Consider the following 21,634-nt stretch of genomic DNA (forward strand, 5'->3'; position numbering starts at 1 on the left):
CTCTTTGTCTTGATTTCTTATTGAAGAAGAGGTGTTTTTTCAGCGCACACAGATTTCACTTGTGTTTTCAACATGTACATAAAATTTTCTTCTTTGGTGTCTCCTCCCCTACTGAGCATCCCCCACAGCTTTGCTCCATCGCTGCCTGTTTATCCTGTCTCGCAGCTCTCAGCAATTCTCTACACAGAAGGGAGAGGGCTGAAGAAACATTGCTGCCAGTTCGTGCAGATGTCTCCAGGTATGGGGCTCTTATGGAGTCTGCCAAAGTCTGTGCCTCTTCCCGAGGTACACTTCTCTGCCCACGCATATCACTTTTCGTTCCAAGAAGTAAGAAAAGAAGGGGTGGAGGCTGAGCTCTCTCTGCTACTTCCTGATACCAGTTTTGGATGCTGTCAAACGTTTTATGCTCAGTGAGGTCAAACAGAAGAATAACACAAGCAGCATTTCTGTAGTAGGAGCGAGTCACTGCCCTAGAAATAAAAAAGGGAATGATTAGTGGAAAGCACAGTGTGGACATATTCAGCCTGTTTCTGCTATCTGTAGGTACAGTGTTGCGCTAGTCGGTATTTTTCTATATTTATAATGCAGTTTTATGTTTAACAACTGACAATTAGCTGTTTGGGCAGAGAGGGCTTTACATAGGAACTCCACATCCCTGTACCAATCACCCGACACCTGGGACATGCAGTTCCGGGTGCCGGGCAGGTGAATTTTTCAGGCCTCAAGCTCTGCTTCGGGCAAGTAGGGCCGTACCTGAAAGCCACCGACAAGCACGGCAGCGCTCAGAGAAGTGTATGGAGCGGGCTCCGCACTCGTGCCCGCGCCATACTCTGCAGTCCCCTGCTGTTTTCAGTAGCTGGGGGCCACCGCTAATGCCGCAGCTGGCTATTAACGCTTTTAGATCACTGCTGTCAAAGTGGACAGCGGCATCTAAAGGGACATGTGAATGCTCCCTGGTATGCTAGTGGGGTGGATCGCCCCCCGCAGCGTGATCGGGGGGGGGATCCACTATAGAGGAAGCTGGAGGGCTTACCTCTCTTTCACTGATATCTGTGGCTCTGTCAATGAGAGCTTGGCTAGACCAGGCTTTATCAATGGATCGCAGAGCACACAGATCAGTGGAGTTCAATAGAACTGCATTGATCTGTATGAGGAATCTAATGATTCCTCCTAAGAGACTAATAAAGTGTAAAAAAAAAATTTGACACACATTAACCCCTTCCATATTAAAAGTTCAAATCACCCCCTTTTCCTATATAAAAACATGTGAACATAATAAAAATAAACATTTGGTATTGCTGCATAAATAATTGTACGAACTATTAAAATATATACATTATGTATGCTGTACGGTAAATGACGTAAATGTGAAGAAAAAAAAATTAAAATACCGAACCACAGAATTGCAATTTTTAAAATATCCCAGGAAAAAAAGTTAAAAGCGATTTAAAGTCAGATTAATACCAAAATGGTTAAAAAAAAATAAAAAAAAAGCTACAGGGGTCAGAAAATGGCAATTAAAAAAAATTCTAAAAAGTTCAGAATTTTTGTTAAATTTGTAAAACATGATGGAAACTATACAAATCTGGTATTGCTGTAATCAGGCCGGCCTAAAGTATCAAAATAACATGTTACCTCAACCACAAGGTAAATGGCGTAGAAAAGAAAGCCACCAAATCTGCTAAATTATCTTTTACTATTTCACTTCACCAATATTTTTTTCGTTTTTGTTTTGGAGCACATACTATGGAAAAATGAAGGTATCATTATAGTAGGTAGTTATGGCTTTTATAGGGCAAGGAGGAAAAAACGAGTGTGTAAAAGCAAAAATTGTCCCGGACAAGTGGATCGTCATGAGGGACAAGTAGGTTTTGCTCCGTTTTAGTCCCGTGGACAAGTAGTTTATTACATTTCCACACCCCTGTAGTATATGACTATAAACAGCATGCCCAACCCTAATGTCCACCAGTACCCCCAAGTCCTTTTCTGTAGTAGTTTTACTTAATGTCTTATTATTTAGCACATAATTGTACATTTTGTTTTTATGGCCCAAGTGCATAACTTTACATTTATCCACATTATTTGCCATACCTGTGCCCAAGCCTCAATTTTCCCCAGAACCCTCTGTAATATTATGTTATCCTCCTCTATGGTGATCACCTTACCCAGTTTAGTATCATTCTGCAAATATAGAGATTCTACTTTGTAACCCCTCTACAAGGTCATGAATAAAGATATGGAAAATTGGACCCAGTACTGACCCCTATGTTACCTCACTTGTAACTGTCACCCAACCAGAGTAAGTTCCATTGATACTCACCTTCTGCTTCCTATCACTGAGCCAGTTGCTAAACCATTTACATATATCCTCCCCTAGTCCCAGCATCCTCATTTTATGTACTAACCTTTTGTGTGACACAGTATCAAATGGTTTAGAAAAGTCCAGATACATACACTGCTAAAATAAATTAATAAAGGGAACACTAAGATAACACATCCTAGATCTGAATGAATGAACTAATCATATGAAATACTTTCTTCTTTACAAATTGAAATGTGCTGACAACAAAATGAAACAAAAATTATCAGCGAAAATCAAATTTATCAACCCATGGAGGTCTGGATATGGAGTCACACTCACAATCTAAGTGGAAAACCACACTACAGGCTGATCCTACTTTGATGTAATGTCCTTAAAACATGTCACAATGAGGCTCAGTAGTGTGTGTGGCCTCCATGTGCCCGTATGACTTCCCTACAACACCTGGGCAGGCACATGATGAGGTGGCGGATGTCCTTCCAGACCTGGACTTAAGCATCTGCCAACTCCTGGACAGTCTGTGGTGCAACGTGGCGTTGGTAGATGGAGCGAGACATGATGTCCCAGATGTGCTCAATCGGATTCAGGTCTGGGGAAAGGGCGGGCCAGTCCATAGCCTGCACTATTTCTCCCGCTACTATCTCCCATCCCAAAATAACATCTGTTATGAATGACGGGCGAGAACGGGTTAAAACGTGTATTAGAACAATCCCATAGACTATAATGGGATTTACTAACGTAAGTTAGGGCTTTTCTAATGGCCATTTTATCGGCCGCAATTTTATAACTGATGTTATACAACGGGTCCTTTTCATAGTGTGAAAGGAGCCTTAAACATACAGGCCTTTAGTTCCCCGGATCCATGTTTGACTCTTTTTTGAATATTGGTACCACATTTGGTACGGTACTTAATTCCTGCAAAACCCTAGAATTGATGCCACCTGGGCCCGGCGATTTGTGTGTCTTAATGTTACTAAGGTTCTTGTTGGGTTAAACAGGTAAGATTTGCTGAAAAATTTACATTATCCCTTCCCTTGTCATCTGACATTGGATTTTCCTGTGTAAATACAGTAGAGAAGAAGGCATTTAGTAGATTGGCCTTTTCCTCATCCTCCTCTACCATTACACCCAGATTATTTCTTAGGAGGCCTACATTTTCAGTCTTAAGTTTCTTATTATTTATGTAGGTAAAGAATATTTTTGGGTTCTGTAGATACCTCCCTGCAGATTTGCCTGGAGTAGTGTAGAATTATAGAGTGCCTGGAGGTCATGAGTGCAGGTTCATTTATCTCTATACTGTAATATGGGGTACTATTTACTACCTTTGTGCCTAGCTAATATGGGGGGAGGGGCTATCTACTATGTACCTATCTATTTTGGGGACTACTTACTAACTACATAGCTAATATAAGGGTCTACCTACATAGCTTATGTGGGGTTTACATATAGGAGGCAGCTATCTAGGGGTTTTTCCTATATGGCAAATTATCTCTGGGGGGCTCTACCTACTCGGGGTACCTATATGATGGGGGAAAATACTTGAAGGGCCCTGTCTGTCTACTGGAGCAATCTATCTACGTAATGGAATGACCTACCCACTTATCCCCATCCCACTTATCTACCCACTCTACTATATGGGACAACAAGGGGGCATTATTACAGTTTGGAGCATTATAGGTCTTTTTCTGCAGTAGTAGCTGGAAGAAATCGTCATGGCGGTCTGAACTAGTAGGAGAAGAAAAAATAAAAGAGAACAACTCCGACCTGTGAGTCATCAGATTCACACACAAAGTTTCATTAAATTTTACTAACTTCTTATTTTTTTTTGTCAATAAATGTATATATGAAGAACTATTAACAGCATATCCCCTAAGCATAAAGAAATCAAAACCATGATTTAACAGGGCCTTAAAGGGGTATTCTGGCTTTATAAATCTTATCCCCTATCCAAAGGATAAGAAGTATGATCGCTGGGGACCCCCGCATTCTGTGCCGGGCGCTGCCTCCGAGACGGGGGAGACATGAATGGAGGGACGTGGCTGTGATGTCACGTCCCCGTCTCTGAAGCAGCGCCCGGCACAGAATGCCGGGGGCTGCACCGAAAGTGCGGGGGTCCCTAGCGGCGAGAGCCCTGCGATCATACATCTTATTTCCTATCCTTTGGAATACCCCTTTAATGGTCTCATCAGACCATGTATTTTAACCCCTGGGGACAAGAACCATAAATGTTCGGCACTGCAGTATAGTACTTGGCACACAGTGTCGTACATGTATGGTGCAGCTATAAAACAAGCACAGGGTCTGTGCTGGCTTCATTGCAGTAACTGATAGCAGCTGGGGACATATGTCCACCATTAACCCTTTAGATGCCGTAATTAATGCCGATCACAGCATCCATAGGAAACATGACAAATGCAGGTGGATTTGAAAGGCTCATTGGACTCCCGCAGCACCATAGGAGGGGTTCAATAAGTTTAAATGGCAGCTGAAAGTCTCTTACCCTCCTCTGTGCCACAGCATCGCCTTTCTTATTGTATGGTCTGCCTAGACAGGCTGTACAAAAAGATTGCTGATAGTACTGATCGGTACTATGTTATTAAATGGGCACTGTCAGATCTTTTTATATGTTGTTACTGATGAAAATTAAAGACCTTCTGTAATATGGTTGTTTAAAGACTTGAATATTTAATCAAGAAAACGGCTGAAAATCCCACCACTAGGGGGGTTCCTACTACTGGGACACTAACTAGTCCTACAGCAGCATCAGCTTGTCCATGAGTCATGGACAAGCAATGACTCATTGAAAAGGCTGCATGAACAGACACACCAATCACCTCCCACAAGGGAGGGACACACCCTGAGAGGATTTCTAATACTGTGTGCTAATGAAAAGAGGTATTTTTATAATAAATATAGGTGATAGAGGCATAAACATTTGGTGTACATGGTCAGGATTAGGTACTGGGTAACATAAAAAAAATTGTGGGATCTGACAGGTATGCTTTAAATAGTGCTGAACAGTACATGAAATCTAATGATTGCCTCTAATGGTCTTCTATGCAGACTTAACCCCTTAAGGACGACAGTTTTCAGTTTTTTTTTCATTTTTGCACCCTTAGTAAGGGCTTGAACTTTGGACTGGCAGAGAACTTTGACTTTGCTATCTTCAAGGAAGAGCTATTTAAAGCTATCAGAAAAATTAGGCCAAAAATTTTTCACTACCATGCATAATCAAAGTCCAAATAAATATCATAGCACTGTATCCAAATTGAAACTTGAGGGTGAACAGCAATGTAGAATAGGTCCTTTGGGGTTTAGAGTTGTACCTGGATTTGAGTTTCATGACTATGCTGCCCTTCGCAATCTTATTGAGCTGACTGGAGAGGTGGATGAGTGGAAGGAGGATCTCTCACTTGACAATGACCAGTATTTTTTGGGGGGTAACCCCTCTCATTTCAACCCTCCCATCTATCCAGGCAGCCCATTGGATCTGTTTTACAGTACCATTCTTAAAGAAGTAAGATCTTTAATATACCATAAATCTAAAGCCAATATCACTTGTGATTAGCAGGAGGCATTAAAATGGCTAGCATCTAGAGAGGATTTGCAGGTGTCTAGAGCGGACAAGGGAGGCGCCATATTTTTGTTGAAAAAGGAGGAATGTGAAGCTCAGTTATTTAGGCAGCTAACTAATACTAATGTATATGCCAAACTCCCCTCCGTTCTTTCCTACCACCAAAATTATGGACAAGATTAGGGATTTCTTGCGCAGGTCGGTGGAAAGCAAAGTCTTATCGGAATCCACCGCTGAGAAATTGCTTCCAACCAGCCCAGCCAAGGCTTATATACATATATACACACTCCCTAAAACACACAAAAATGTCTAACTGCCCCCAGGTCAGCTGATTGTAGCTGGAATAGGTGCTCCTACTGAGTACCTATCCAGCTACATAGAGTGGCTAATATCTCCCTTGCTCAGATCCATCCCGACATGTCTCAGAGACACGGGTGATTGGATTATGGTAGTTCAGGATTTTGTATGGAAGGAGGGATACCAGCTCACATCTATTGATGTTGTCAGTCTTTATACCCGCATCCCCATGATGTAGGTGTACAGGCTGTCAAGGCTTTTTTTACAGCTTACAGAAAAATCCCCAGAATTCATTTATTTTGTTACTGAAGCTGTCACCCTTATTCTCAATAACAACAACTTTCAACATGGTGGACAATGGTATAAACAGCTGTTTAGCACAGCTATGGAGACACCTGTCTCTTGTTCATATGCAAATATTTTTTAAGCTATTTTCAAACAATACAACATTTATTCCCCATTTATTCCGTTTGTCCGCCATATTAAGTTGATGTTTCGGTATGTGGACAACATATTCCTGATTTGCACCCCGCACACATGAAAGATAGCATACCATTCAGTCAGATGGTGCGGCTGAAGAGGATAAATAATGATCCTGATATTTTCGATAGACAAGTGGAAGACCTCAGCAACAGATTCCTTCAGAGAGGGTACCCTCACGAAATTATTCATCGGGCAAAGAAACACATAGATCAGATTCCTCGTGAATCTCTCCTTAACCCCTTAAGGACTCAGGGTTTTTCCATTTTTGCACTTTCGTTTTTTCCTTACCTTTTAAAAATCATAACCCTTTCAATTTTCCACCTAAAAATCCATATTATGGCTTATTTTTTGCGTCACCAATTCTACTTTGCAGTGACATTAGTCATTTTACCCAAAAATTCACGACGAAAGGGAAAAAAAATCATTGTGCGACAAAATCGAAGAAAAAACTTCATTTTGTAAATTTTTTATTTTGATCGGACTTTTTGATCACTTTTTATTCATTTTTTAATGGTATAAAAAGTGACCAAAATGCGTTTTTTTTGTACTTTGGAATTTTTTTGCGCGTACGCCATTGACTGTGCGGTTTAATTAATAATATATTTTTATATTTCGGACATTTACGCACGCGGCGATACCACATATGTTTATTTTTATTTACACTGTTATTTTTTTATGGGAAAAGGGGGGTGATTCAAACTTTTATTAGGGAAGGGGTTAAATGACCTTTATTAACACTCCCATAGGGACCTATAACACTGCACACACTGATCTCCTATGCTGATCACTGGCGTGTATTAACACGCCTGTGATCAGCGTTATCGGCGCTTGACTTCTCCTGCCTGGATCTCAGGCACGGAGCAGTCATTCGTCAATCGGACACCGGGGAGGCAGGTAAGGGCCCTCCCGGTGTCCTGCAAGCTGTTCGGGACGCCGCGATTTCAGCCCGAACAGCCCGACTGACTAGCCGGGATACTTTCGCTTTAGAAGCGGCGGTCAGCTTTGACCGCCACTTCTAAAGGGTTAATACCGCACATCGCCGCGATCGGCGATGTGTGGTATTAGCCGCGGGTCCCGGCCGTTGATGAACTCCGGGACCGACGCGATGTGATGCGGGAGCCGGCGCAGGACGTAAATATACGTCCTGTGTCGTTAAAGGGGTACTTCGGTGAAAAACTTTTTTTTTTTAATCAACTGGTGTCAGTAAGTTAAACAGATTTGTAAATTACTTCTATTAAAAAATCTTAATCCTTCCAGTACTTACTAGCTGCTGAATACTACAACAGAAATTATTTTCTTTTTGAAACACAGAGCTGTCTGCTGACATTATGAGCACAGTGCTCTCTGCTGACATCTCTGTCCATTTTAGGAACTTTCCAGAACAGCATATGTTTGCTATGGGGATTTCCTTTTACTCTGGACAGTTCCTAAAATGGACAGAGATGTCAGCAGAGAGCACTGTGCTCATGATGTCAGCAGACAGCTCTGTGTTTCAAACGGAAAAGAATTTCCACTGTAGTATTCAGCAGCTAATAAGTACAGGAAGGATTAAGATTTTTTAATAGAAGTAATTTACAAATCTGTTTAACTTTCTGGCACCAGTTGATTTATAAAAAAAATAAAAATAAATAGTTTTTCACCGGAGTACCCCTTTAAGTCCTAATGATAACAAAAAATCGGCAGGAAATAGATTTTTCTTCTCTTTCACCAATACCCCTATGAATGAGACCGTTAAACTGGTCATTCATAGGAATTGGTTTATGCTTCAGAAAGACCCTAATTTAAAAGTTTACTACTAGTAAACCTATTATTACATATAAACGTAACAGAACAATTGGGAACTTTCTAAAGAATAAAAAGAATCAACAGAAGGTACAAAAAACGTGGTTGACAGATACCAGACCCATAGGAAACTTCACACGCGGATCCTTTTCCTTTTGTTCACTCAATATGAGAGGTAAATCTGTCACTCTGGGAGGATACACTATTCACATAACACAACCGATTACCTGTAGATCCAGATACGTAGTCTACTGTTAAGTATGTGACTGTGGTCACTACTATATAGGCAAGACCATCCGTCCATTATTTCATAGGATCAGGGAGCACATCAGGTCTTTGCGCACAGGGATCGGAGCCCCCCGCTCTATTACTGTCTGAGTGCCATAACAATGATCCTAATAAGTTAAGGTTTGCTGCTTTAGATAGGATAGAACATAGCTATAGAGGGAAGAATAGACATGACACACTTTTGGTCAAAGAAGCACAGTGGATTATGCGATTGGCTTCCACCGGACCCATAGGGTTAATGACAAAAATGAATTGAGTGTCCTTCTATAACATACCCCCAATAGTTTAGACTTTCTTGCTCTCCTGAGTGTTGGATCTTTTATGCTTTTAGCTCACTTGTGCTCTATTTTACATTATTTTGTATGTTTTTGTGTATACACGCCATCACTATAGCAACAGCACACGAGACACTAGAAAACCAGATCTGACAACAGACGCGGTAGGGGCTTGAACTAAGCGCTTGTGAAGCGTGATATGGTGCGTGGCCCATTAGTGTCTGCTCCCCCACAGATCCATCTCCTGCCTCCCCGTGTGCCGCATTCATGAAGTATGGAATAAAGCTTCTTCTCGGCATCAGCTCTGCGGTCTCTGGTGATTTGCTCCATTCATCTCTTCTTTCCGTGTAACATATTGGACTTACCTGTTCTACGTGCAGCACCACCATTTGAGCATATATACCTCCTACTACTGCTGACAATAGGTGACAGTACACCTTAGCGGGACAGTTGCATTATCCTCTCATACAGCCAGTGTCGGGTTGATTTCCTTTCTCTACGGGTTTACTTATTCGTTTTTACTCCTCACCTTCTAAAAATCATATCACTTTCAATTTTCCACCTACAGACCCATGTGAGGGCTTGTTGTTTGCGCCACCAATTTTACTTTGTAATGACATCAATCAGTTCATCACAAAATCTATGGCCAAACAAAAAAATATATATATTTGTGGGTCAAAACTTAAAAAATAAAAAAAGCCATTTTGTGACTTTTGGGGGCTTCTGATTCTAAGCAGTGCACTTTTCGGTAAAAATTACACCATATATTTATTTTATAGGTCCATACCATTATAAGGATACCTAATATCTATAGGTTTTATTTTATTTTATTAAAAATTAGAACTGCATGTACCAAAATGAGTATGTTTAAAATTGTCATCTTCTGACCCCTATTGCTTTTTTATTTTTCCATATACAGGGCTATATGAGGGCTCATTTTTTGCGCCGTGATCTGAAGTTTTTATCGGTACCATTTTTGTTTTGATGGGACTTTTTGATCGCTTTTTATAAACTTTTTTAGGGTATACAAAGTGACCAAAAGTATGCAATTTTGGACTTTTTTTTTTTTTTTTTTTACGTAAACGGCATTGACTGTGCGGTTTAATTAACATTGTATTTTTATAGTTTGGACATTTACGCACGCGACGATACCACACACGTTTATTTATGCTTACATGTAGATATATATATATATATTTTTTTTTTTATAGGAAAAGGGGGATGATTCAAACTTTTATTAGGGAAGGGGTTAATTCACATTTAATAACTTAAATTTTTTTACACCATCTTATAGTCACCATAGGGGACTATAACATGCAATCTTCTGATTATACCATATATATATATACCATAGCATAGCATTGATTAGTGTTATCGGTGCTCAACTGCTTCAGCTTGCAGAGCCTGGCTGGAGCATCCTAGCAACGATCGGACGGCAAGGAGGCAGTTAAGGGCCCTCCCGCCATCCTCTTAGCTGATCAGAACATCGCGGTGGTCCCGATCAACTCCGCTGAGCTGCCAAGATGTTTTTTTCTCTATTTTAGATGCCACGATCAACTTTGAACGTGGCGTCTAAGGGGTTAATGCCGGGCATCACCGGGATTGGTGATGTCCGGTATTGGCCATGGGTCTCAGTGGGTCAGCTTGTGATTCCGCGTCATACAAGGGAAGTGGGACGTCTTAGCAAAACCATTAACTTTTCTAATAAATCATGGCTTTGTCCAAGCTGAAGCACAGGCATGGACAAAGTCCTGTAAGTAAAGGAGAATAGCAATCCTCTGTGCTCTCTCTTATCCTATCAGACTGCAGCGGAGGGGAAAGGGTTACAGAGCAGCCTGCAGAGACTGGATGAAGAGACCCAGCACTCAGGGAGAAGAAGAATGACAAATCGAATGAGCAATAGATAGAAGATATTTGTAAGAAATATAGGTCCTAGACACGTAAAAGTATATGAACACGATGACGATTAGATACTGAGCAACATATAACTTTTTTTTTTGTGGGATATGACAGGTACGCTTTTATAAAAAGCAATAAAAAAATGTCCTATCAAAACAAAAACAGTACCAATAAAAACTACAGATCATGGCACAAAAAATTAGCTCTCATACAACCCCATAAACAAAAAAAGATTCTAAAGGGGTCAAAATAGGGCAATTTATAGAATAATAAATAATAGTACAATAATAGAAAAACTATATAAATTGGGTGTCGTTTTCATTATTGCCAATTTTACAGTCAGGACATGCTGGGAGTTGTAGTTGAAACGGCTAGCGAGCGGGTGGTAGATGTTGGCGGGTGGCTGGGGAACGGAGCCGGCCGGCTCACAGAAATATGAAACTACGGCAATATAATTTCATGTTTCTCGCCAGAGTTGTGATCTCAGCTGTTGGAAGACTACAACCCACAGCATGCCCTTACAGTGCAAACATTTAACAGGGAGGGAAGGCTGATCTCTGAGAATGACATATTGTCTTATCTATACTTTCACTGTTCTCCTGTCTGTGATGATAAGGAGGGCACTGTTGTAAAGTGATCTGTACATAACAGAAAAAGTTCTAGTTTAATATTAGGCCTACTGGCCAGAATAAAACAGCAACTTTTCAGTTGTATTGTAAAAGTATAGTAAAGTATAGTAAAACAAAAAGGGAAAATAAAAATAAAAAAACATGCAAAAACATTTCTTACAAAAATGTGACATAACAAACTTGATTTAAACATAAGGTCATTTTCTAATGACACATTTCCTTTAACTAGAAAGAACAAAAACTCACTATTTAAAAAAAACATGACACAAAAACTGCATCTTGGAAGTTCAAAATGACAGGGCAGTTTTTTTTGGTCTGTTTTTTTTTTTTTATGTTAAAAAAAATGGAAACCGGGGCTTACTGGTGGTTACCAATGATCACTTAGGTTTTCAAGCAAAAGTACCAGCTATGGCTAATAAAACACTGGACAGATCTATAGGTGTATGAGGTCCGTTCATACGGGCGGATGTTTGCTGCAGAAAATCCGGTCCGGATTTTGCTACCATTGACTTCAATGGGTCAGCAGAAAATCCGCCGTAGAGGTAGATTTTCCTTCGGACCCAGTGAAATCTAAGGCTAGGTTCACACTACGGAATTTCCGCCTGCAATTCCGCTTTGAAATTGCAGGCGGAAATTTCGCTTGCTAAAATGTATAGTCTAGTGAATGGGTTTCCGTTCACAAATTCAAACTTCGGAATTTGTGAAGCGGAATTTGTGAACAAAAAATCCGCTTGGAAATTTACGCCTGAAGAATGGCGTTGCTCTTTCTTTAGGCGGAAATACTCACGGAACACATTGCAGTCTATTGGAGACTGCAGTGTCCGCGCGGTCCTAGCACCGACTGATTTTTTTGCCCGGAGAATCCGTAGTGTCAACCTAGCCTAAAATAGCTAAATCTGCTGCGGATTTTCTGCAGCAAATACACTGCGTAAATTATGCTGTTAATCCGCCCGTGTGAATGGACCCTTAATGTGTACTAAGAACACTATCTGCTCACTCCTACGTGCCTTCTTTTGTTATATAAATACAGAGGAGGAAACTGCACGGATAAATAATTAATGATTTTCTGGAAATCCAGTCATGTTTTACACAGCATGATATAGAAAAGTGAAAGATGTTTTATTGTTCTATGGTGCAAAGCATTACATTCACCTCACCGGTAACGTTCCTGTCCAGCTGTGTCCCAGAACTGCAGCCTTACTTTAACTCCAGGCTCAGGCTCTTCTATTCTCGAGCAGAAATCTACCCCAACAGTGGGCCCAGTTGTGTCTGTAAACTCTTCCTCTGTGTATCTCCTCAGGAGGGAAGTTTTGCCAACACCAGAGTCACCTAATAGCAGCACCCGAAACTGAAAGTCCCATGCACATGCCATCCTGACCAGGAATCTTCAAGAAACTGTGTCCATATCCTTCATGTCCTCCTCGTCTTCCTCCCCTCCCACCTTTTTGTCATGCTCTCTGTAGCTGCTCGCTCAGTTTCATGTTTCCACTCGCCTGTAACATTCCTTTGTCTGTTTCGCTAAAGTCCAGACAGGGGGCCAGGTATGACATGTTTTCCTGTTTTCTTTGCTTATTCTATTCACTCTCACTTACAAAAAGGAACAGAGCAAATTAAAAATAGTGGTATAAAAATATGGCTCATCCACATGATGACTGCTTCAGACTCAGAGGACGGTAGGGAGACACCACTCAAAAGATAGTTTTTGTCCAGCAGAACAATCACAAATCCAAAATGAAATGAATTAAGTCCTTCTAAAATCTGATAAAAATATTGCTGTTATCCTAAATAATCTTAAATGTCGACCTTGAAACAGTTTATCCCCTTAAGGAATCAACTATTTTCATTTTTTGTGCTTAAATCCCCCCCCCCCCCCATTTTTCCTCATAACTCTTTAAAGGACCACATAGGGCTTGTTTAATTGTACTTTTAAATGACATAATTTATTAAAATTATTTGTGGGAAGAAATTAGAACCCCCCCCCACAATTTTTCTACTTTTTTTTTGTTATTTACGCAGTGCACTTTACGGTTAAAATAACACTATCTTTACTCTGTAGGTCCATATAATTACAATACCCAATTTTTATAGGTTTTGTTTTAATATTTATTTTGCTACTTTTATAAAATTATAGTTCTTAACCCTTTACGGACGCAGGGTGTACAGGTACACTCTAGTGTCCTGGTATTTAAGAACGCAGGGCATACCTGTACGCCCTGGTCCTGTTACTGGGCTTTAAAGCATTCTCACGAGTGGAGAATACTTCAAACGCAGTGGCTCCCAACTGCTATAAGCAGCCAGGACTCAGGGTTAATGCCAGGCTGTGCCGTTTGGGCCGATCGAGGCATCTAAAACAAAACTAGAATGTTTCCGGGAGCTGATGGGACCATCGTGGTAAAATTGCAATGTCCTGATCAGCTGAGAGGACAGCGGGGCGGGGGGGGGGGGGGGGGGGGGCCTTACCTGCCTCCTCGCCATCCAATCGGTGATCTGCTGCTCCAGGAAGCTTCAGCAGGCTGGAGCAGAAGAGCACCAATAACACTGGTCAATGCTATGCTATGGCCAAGCATTCAACAGTATGTGCAATCAAAAGATTGCATGGTATAGCCCCCTATGGAGGAAAAAAAAAGGATAATAATAATAATAAAGTATTAAAAAAAATTAAGTTAATTAAGAGAATTAACCTCTTCATAATAAAAATTTGCACCTCCCCCTTTTCCCATTTTAAAAATAAAATAATGTAATAAAAATAATCATATGTTGTATTGTATTGCCACGTACATAAATGTCCGAATTATTAAAATATAAGGTTAGCCAAACCGCATGCTTGATGGCGTACACGTAAAAAAATACCAAAGCCCAGAATTGTGCATTTTTGGTCACTTTAAATACCATAAAAATATTAATAAAAATCAATTAAAAAAGTCCAGTCAAAACAAATGGTACCGATAAAAACTACAGACCAAAAAATGAGCCCTCATATAGCCCTGTATGCAGAAAAATAAAAAAGATATAGGGGTCAAAATGTGCCAATTTTAAACATTAATTTTGGTGCAGGTTATAATTTTTTTTAAAATAGTAAAATAAAATAAAACCTACATGAATTTGGTATCCTTGTAATCGTATGGACCTACAGAATAAATATAAGGTGTCATTTTTACCAAAAAGTGCACTGAGTAGAAACGGAAGCTCCCCCCCCCCCCCCCAAAAAAAAAATTTTTTTTTTCTAATTCCACCCCACAAATAAGTCTTTTTTTGTTTCACCGCAGATTGTTATAAAATAAGTGATGTCATTACAAAGTACAAGTGATGCAAAAAACAAGCCCTTATATGGGTCTGTGGGTGCAAAATGTAAAGCTTTATCATTGGGGGAGATTTATCATTGCTTTTAGAGCATTTTTTTGTCTATGTTCAGGCGCAAGCAGCATATTTTGAGACTTTTACTAGGCGCCTTTTGATATAGACTGTTTTACTCTTTTTTCCTACCCGTAGAACTTTTTCTTTTTGACCATGCAGTGGTCACGTATTTATCATTTGCGACTTTTGTCAAAAGTAGCTATTTTGTGCGCAAAAGTACATTTTAGGCGCAAAGCTACACCATCTACCAGTAGGTGTGAGAATAATTTCTACCTTCCACAATTCAACCTTTAACCCCTTCCCGCAGAATCCCGTCTATAGATGGCAATTTGTGCAGGTCCAGCGCGGCATCGCACGGGTTAACTGGCAGAAGTCCCGCTGTTACCAGCGGGGGACAACTTCTGCTAGCCCTGCCCCCCCCCCCCCAGGACTAGGGATCTACTGATATAGATTTTTTAGGGCCGATACCAATACCGATAATCTGTGACCTTCCAGCCCAATAGCCGATAACATACCGATATTCCGGTATAAATTATCGGCTATAAGTTATCGGTATAAGTTATCGGTTTGTTACATAACTCAGTGTTTCACAACCTGTGTGCCTCCAGCTGTTGCAAAACTATAACTTCCAGCATGCACTGACAGACCATGCATGCTGGGAGTTTTAGTTTTGCAACAGCTGGAGACACACGGGTTGGGAAACACTGAGTTATGTAACAAACTCTGTGTTTTGCAACCAGTGTGCCTTCAGCTGTTGCATAACTACACCCCCCAGCATGCACTGACAGCCAAAGTTATAGTAGTGTACCTCCAGCTGTTGCATAACTACATGTCCCAACATGCCCTTCTGTCACTGCATGCTGAGAATTGTAGTTTTGCAACAGCTGGAGGTTTGCCCGGCTATGTGCTGACAAGTACTTGCCAGTGCATGGCCAGTATTTGTCTGCTTTCGCATACCAATGCTCAACCCGTGGGGTACCCCTATGGGTACATGTACCACGGGTTGAGAACCCAGGCCTATGGTTGTTGGTCTGACTCTTTTTTCGAAAAGGTGTACGTTAGACAACTTTTCACACTAAAGGAGAGCTGCACCTTATTCATCATTACGCTGCACATTATTGATGAATAAGGCGCACGCTAGTCAAAGTATAGACAAAAAAATGGTGGAAATTTGATCTAAAATAGACATTTCTTGATAAATCTCCCCCTATGACTTTTAGAAGGGAAGGAGGAAAAAACAAAAATGCTAAAATGAGCTCTGTAAGCGCCGGCGCATGCAAGCGCTTAGAGAGCAGCCCATCGCAGCGGGACCAAGATTCCTCATACTTTCTGGAAATATAATTATATCTTACAGCACAATATACATCTGGAATACCTACCCTTAATTTACTGGACAATTTTGTATAGCTTTAAGGATCATCAGCTAATCAAACTGCCGGACTATCGGTCACACTGCACTATATTGCTATTTGTAATATATTTTAATGTTCTCCATAATTATATTTTATTTATTGCAGTAGATAAGTGTTTAAATTGCTATTTCCCCCACAAGGGCCCTGTGAGGGAAACTTTTTACACAAGAGTCTGTACTTTTAATACATTTTTGTTTATAATTGAAGCACGGTCTCAGCCATTAAATCATTTCTAATGTGAGTATTGTAGATTACTTCTATTTAAAAATCTTAACCCTTCCAGTACTTATCAGCTGCTGTATGCTCCACAGGAAGTTCTTTTCTTTTTGAATTTCATTTCTGTCTGACCATAGTGCTCTCTGCTGACACCTCTGTCCATATCAGGAACTGTCTGGAGCAGGATAGGTTTTCTATGGGGATTTGCTCCTGCTCTGGACAGTTCCTGACATGGATAGAGATGTCAGCAGAGAGTACTATGGTCAGACAGAAAAGAACAACTCAACCTCCTCTGGCGCAGCTGATAAGTACTGGAAGGATTAAGATATTTAAATAGAAGTAATTTACCAATCTGTTCTACTTTCCGGCACCAGTTGATTAAAAAATAAAATAAAAATAAAATAGTTTTCCACCAGAATACCCCTTTAACCATTGACTCTTGAGTATGCTTCATGCAACTGGATTGTGATCAGGGTGTACATGTATGCCCTGTTTCGCTAAGATGTTAAAGTGCAACATTTGGATATATTGAAAGCGGCCAGTTCATATAGAAAATGATATACCAATTTAGATTATTCCAACATCAAAGGTTGATGATCTTACAGCAAGGCCTAATTTTAGGTATTACAAACTAAAAGGGAGTGAACTATCTTTACATGGAACAGCCTACATTTAGCTGCTCCCAAGTACCTACAGACCTACCTATAGAAACTTTATGCAGACATCAGAAGCATGAGTAAACATTCTTTCTCAATGTTACAGGTACAAATCCCCAACTTCATCAAAAATATAAAACATTTCTTGGATGTAAGTAATGGAGGATGGGTAAGTCAGGTGATGATTAACCCCTTAAGGATGCAGGGTTTTTCAGTTTTTGCACTTTCGTTTTTTTCCTCCTTACCTTTTAAAAATCATAACCCTTTCAATTTTCCACCTAAAAATCCATATTATGGCTTATTTTTTGCATCACCAATTCTACTTTGCAGTGACATTAGTCATTTTACCCAAAAATTCACGGCAAAACGGAAAAAAAAAAACATTGTGCCACAAAATCGAAGAAAAAACTCCATTTTGTAAATTTTGGGGGCTTCCGTTTCTACGCAGTGCATATTTCGGTAAAAATGACACCTTATCTTTATTCTGTAGGTCCATATGGTTAAAATGATACCCTACTTATATAGGTTTGATTTTGTCGTACTTCTGGAAAAAATCATAACTACATGCAGGAAAATTTATACGTTTAAAAATGTCATCTTCTGACCCCGATAACTTTTTTATTTTTCTGCCTATGGGCCGGTATGAGGACTCATTTTTTGCACCGTGATCTGAAGTTTTTATCGGTACCATATTTGTTTTGATCGGATTTTTTGATCACTTTTTATTCATTTTTTAATGGTATAAAAAGTGACCAAAAATAAGCTTTTTTGGACTTTGGAATTTTTTTTGCGCATACGCCATTGACCGTGCAGTTTAATTAATGATATATTTATATAGTTCGGACATTTTCATTTTTATTTACACTGTTTTATTTTTTTTATGGGAAAAGGGGGGTGATTCAAACTTTTATTAGGGAAGGGGTTAAATTACCTTTATTAACACTTTTTTTAACTTTTTTTTTTTTGCAGTGTTATAGGTCCCATAGGGACCTATAACACTGCACACACTGATCTCTCATGCTGATCACAGGCCTGTATTAACATGCCTGTGATCAGTGTTATCGGCGCTTGACTGCTCCTGCCTGGATCTCAGGCACGGAGCAGTCATTCGTCGATCGGACACCGAGGAGGCAGGTAAGGGCCCTCCCGGTGTCCTGTAAGCTGTTTGGGACGCCGCAATTTCCCCGCGGCGGTCCCGAACAGCCCGACTGAGCCAGATTACTTTCACTTTCACTTCAGACGCGGCGGTCAGCTTTGTTTGCCGCGTCTGAAGGGTTAATACAGGGCATCACCACGATCGGTGATGTACTGTATTATCTGCGGGTCCCAGCCGTTGACAGCCGCCGGGACCGACCCGATATGACGCGGGGACACCGTGTTACCCCGCGGCATATCACGGGAGCCGGCGGAGGACGTAAATATACGTCCTTCGTCGTTAAGGGGTTAATGACATATTGACTCAAATGGACAATAAAAACATAGTGACTACTAAAAGCATGGGCTTATGCAACAGGGCAGTGTCATAGTGTTATCTGCCCTTATGCACCCCTTTCAACTGTAGGCCTTCCTAAGGCTCTTTTCCTCAATTCCTAAAGGATCTGTTGACAACTTCACTTGAATGTTTTCTCCTGCTACTTATGCCTGTACAACTAGTACTGTCTGAAGCTCTTTACAAACTGTTGACATTAAGTGTCTTTTATTCGGTCTATTGTATGTTAAGTTGCAAATACAGAGTAAAATATAATAAAGTCTGGGAGGAAGAGCAATCTGATACTCCAAATGTCTCTCTCGACCTGTTCCTTCGGGAATCATTAATTCTAGCATAAACATGGCTTCTCTCTAAGACTCTGACACTATAGATAACAAATCCCAAAATATCAGAATTTGGTTCAGGAACTAGTGTGATGATCACAGCACACTACATATTCCTTATGTGTAATTCAGGATTCAAAATATTCTCAGGTCCTGGAACTAACAGAATGTCCAAAAGTACATATAAAATAGCATCCATCTAGGCTCCAAAAATAGAATTAAAAAAATCATCTTTATTTTTTCACAAAACTAGATATAAAAAGAACAATGAGGACAAAGTTTTTCAATATCAATTTTGATGATGTGGACCATCATCTCCGCTGCAATCTTTGTGAAAACTTTCAGCAACTAAAAACAGACCAAGAGGAAGAGCTTGAGTAGGTGCGACAGAAAACCCTCCAGAAACATTGCAACCCTCAGAAACTTCTTACCAACTGTGGATAAAGACATCATAGCATGCATGATGCAGAGGGACATGCACAGACATTTTGGAGGGCAGGGGCTCAAGTGAAAAAAAAAAAGAAAAATAAGAAAAAAAGAAAAAGGCACTTCACTCTGTGTATTATCCCTATACTGTGACATCACTGTGTCCCTATACTGTGACATCACTGTGTGTATTATTCCTGTACGGTGATATCACTGTGTGTATTATCCCTATACTGTGACATCACTGTGTCCCTATACTGTGACATCACTGTGTGTATTATTCCTGTACGGTGATATCACTGTGTGTATTATCCCTATACTGTGACATCACTGAGTGTATTATTCCTGTACGGTGATATCACTGTGTGTATTATCCCTATACTGTGACATCACTGAGTGTATTATTCCTGTACGGTGATATCACTGTGTGTATTATCCTTGTACTGTGACATCACTGTGAGCATTAACCCTGCACTGTGTCACTTTGCAAGTTAACCTTTTACTGTACAGGGATAGTGTGTACAGTGACAATACAGTACAGGGTTTATATGCATAGTGACATCCCAGTACAGTTATAACACACAGTATTGTCACAGAACAGGGCTTATACACACAGTAATGTCACAGTACAGAGACAATATACACCTTATCTTAAGTACAGAGACATTACCTTGATTTAGCACGAATCGTAGCAAAATGCAATAATATGCCTTGTCAATAGGGCACACAAGGGCAGGTGCAGAGAAAGGGCAGGGGCTCCAGCCCCCTTTGATGCCTGTGTGTGCACTTCCTTGGCTATACACATCCCTAGAGTTTGTTTAGTTCTTCAGATGGTATTGACTGAATCCTGAACTTCTCATAAAACAGGGATAGATTAAATTGGATAAGATTTACAGCAGTGGACGTAAATGTTGGCACCCCTGAAATAAAAAATAAAAAATTTGTATTTCTCACAGAAAAGGATTGCAGTAACACATGTTTTGCTATACACGTTTATTCCCTTTGTGTGTATTGGAACTAAACCAAAAAAGGGAGGGAAAAAAGCAAATTGGACATAATGTCACACCAAACTCCAAAAATAGGCTGGACAAAATTAATGGCACCCTTAACTTAATAATTGGTTGCACACCCTTTGGAAAAAGTAACTGAAATCAGTCGCTTCCTATAACCATCAATAAGCTTCTTACACCTCTCAGCCGGATTGTTGGACCACTCTTTCTTTGCAAACTGCTCCAGGTCTCTCTTATTAGAAGGGCACCTTTTTCCCAACAGCAATTTTAAGATCTCCCCACAGGTGTTGAATGGGATTTAGATCTGGACTCATTGCTGGCCACTTCAGAACTCTCCAGCGCTTTGTTGCCATCCATTTCTGGGTGCTTTTTAACTTATGTTTGGGGTCATTGTCCTGCTGGAAGACCCAAGATCTCGGATGCAAACCCAGCTTTCTGACACTGGGCTGTACAGTGAAACCCAAAATCCGTTGGTAATCCTCAGATTTCATGATTCCTTGCACACATTCATGGCACCCAGTGCCAGAGGTAGCAAAACAACTCCAAAACATAATTGAACCTCCACCATATTTCACTGTAGGTACTGTGTTCTTTTCTTTGTAGGCCTCATTACGTTTTCGGTAAACAGTAGAAGGATGTGATTTACCAAAAAGCTCTATCTTGGTCTCGTCTGTCCACAAGACGTTTTCCCAGAAGGATTTTGGCTTACTCAAGTTCATTTTGGTAAAATGTAGTCTTGCTTTTTTATGTCTCTGTGTCAGCAGTGGGGTCCTCCTGGGTCTCCTGCCATAGCATTTCATTTAATCAATTTTTCTCTTCTGTCCATGCCCGGGGAGATTAGCTACAGTGTCATGGTTTGCAAACTTCTTGATTATGTTGCGCACTGTGGACAAAGGCAAATCTAGATATCTGCTGATGGACTTGAAACTTTGAGATTGTTGATATTTTTCCCAAATTTTGGTTCTCAATTCCTTAGACAGTTCTCGTCTCCTCTTTCTGTTGTCCATGCTTAGTGTGGCACCCACTGACACAAAATGCAAAGACGAAGTGAACTTCTCTCCTTTTTTATATGCTTTCAAGTGTGGTTTTTATATTGCCCACACCTGTTACTTGCTTCAGGTGAATTTAAAGGAGCATCACATGCTTGAAACAATGTTATTTTTCCACAATTTTGAAAGGGTGCCAATAAATTTGTCCAGAC

General features: G+C 40.3%; 1 protein-coding gene across 1 annotated transcript; it reads right to left on the bottom strand.

Annotated features, from left to right (window-relative positions):
- Positions 1-67: 67 nt before the first annotated feature.
- RAB42 (RAB42, member RAS oncogene family) lies at positions 68-13,013 on the bottom strand. Its single transcript, XM_056557370.1, has 2 exons — positions 12,705-13,013; positions 68-470 (listed from the first exon to the last, which is right to left on the bottom strand). Exons 1-2 carry the CDS (start codon positions 12,917-12,919, stop codon positions 68-70), a joined length of 618 nt encoding a protein of 205 aa, XP_056413345.1. The 5' UTR covers positions 12,920-13,013.
- Between the last annotated feature and the right edge of the window lie 8,621 nt (positions 13,014-21,634).

Source organism: Hyla sarda, chromosome 2 (genome assembly GCF_029499605.1).
Source record: "Hyla sarda isolate aHylSar1 chromosome 2, aHylSar1.hap1, whole genome shotgun sequence".
Taxonomy (NCBI): domain Eukaryota; kingdom Metazoa; phylum Chordata; class Amphibia; order Anura; family Hylidae; genus Hyla; species Hyla sarda.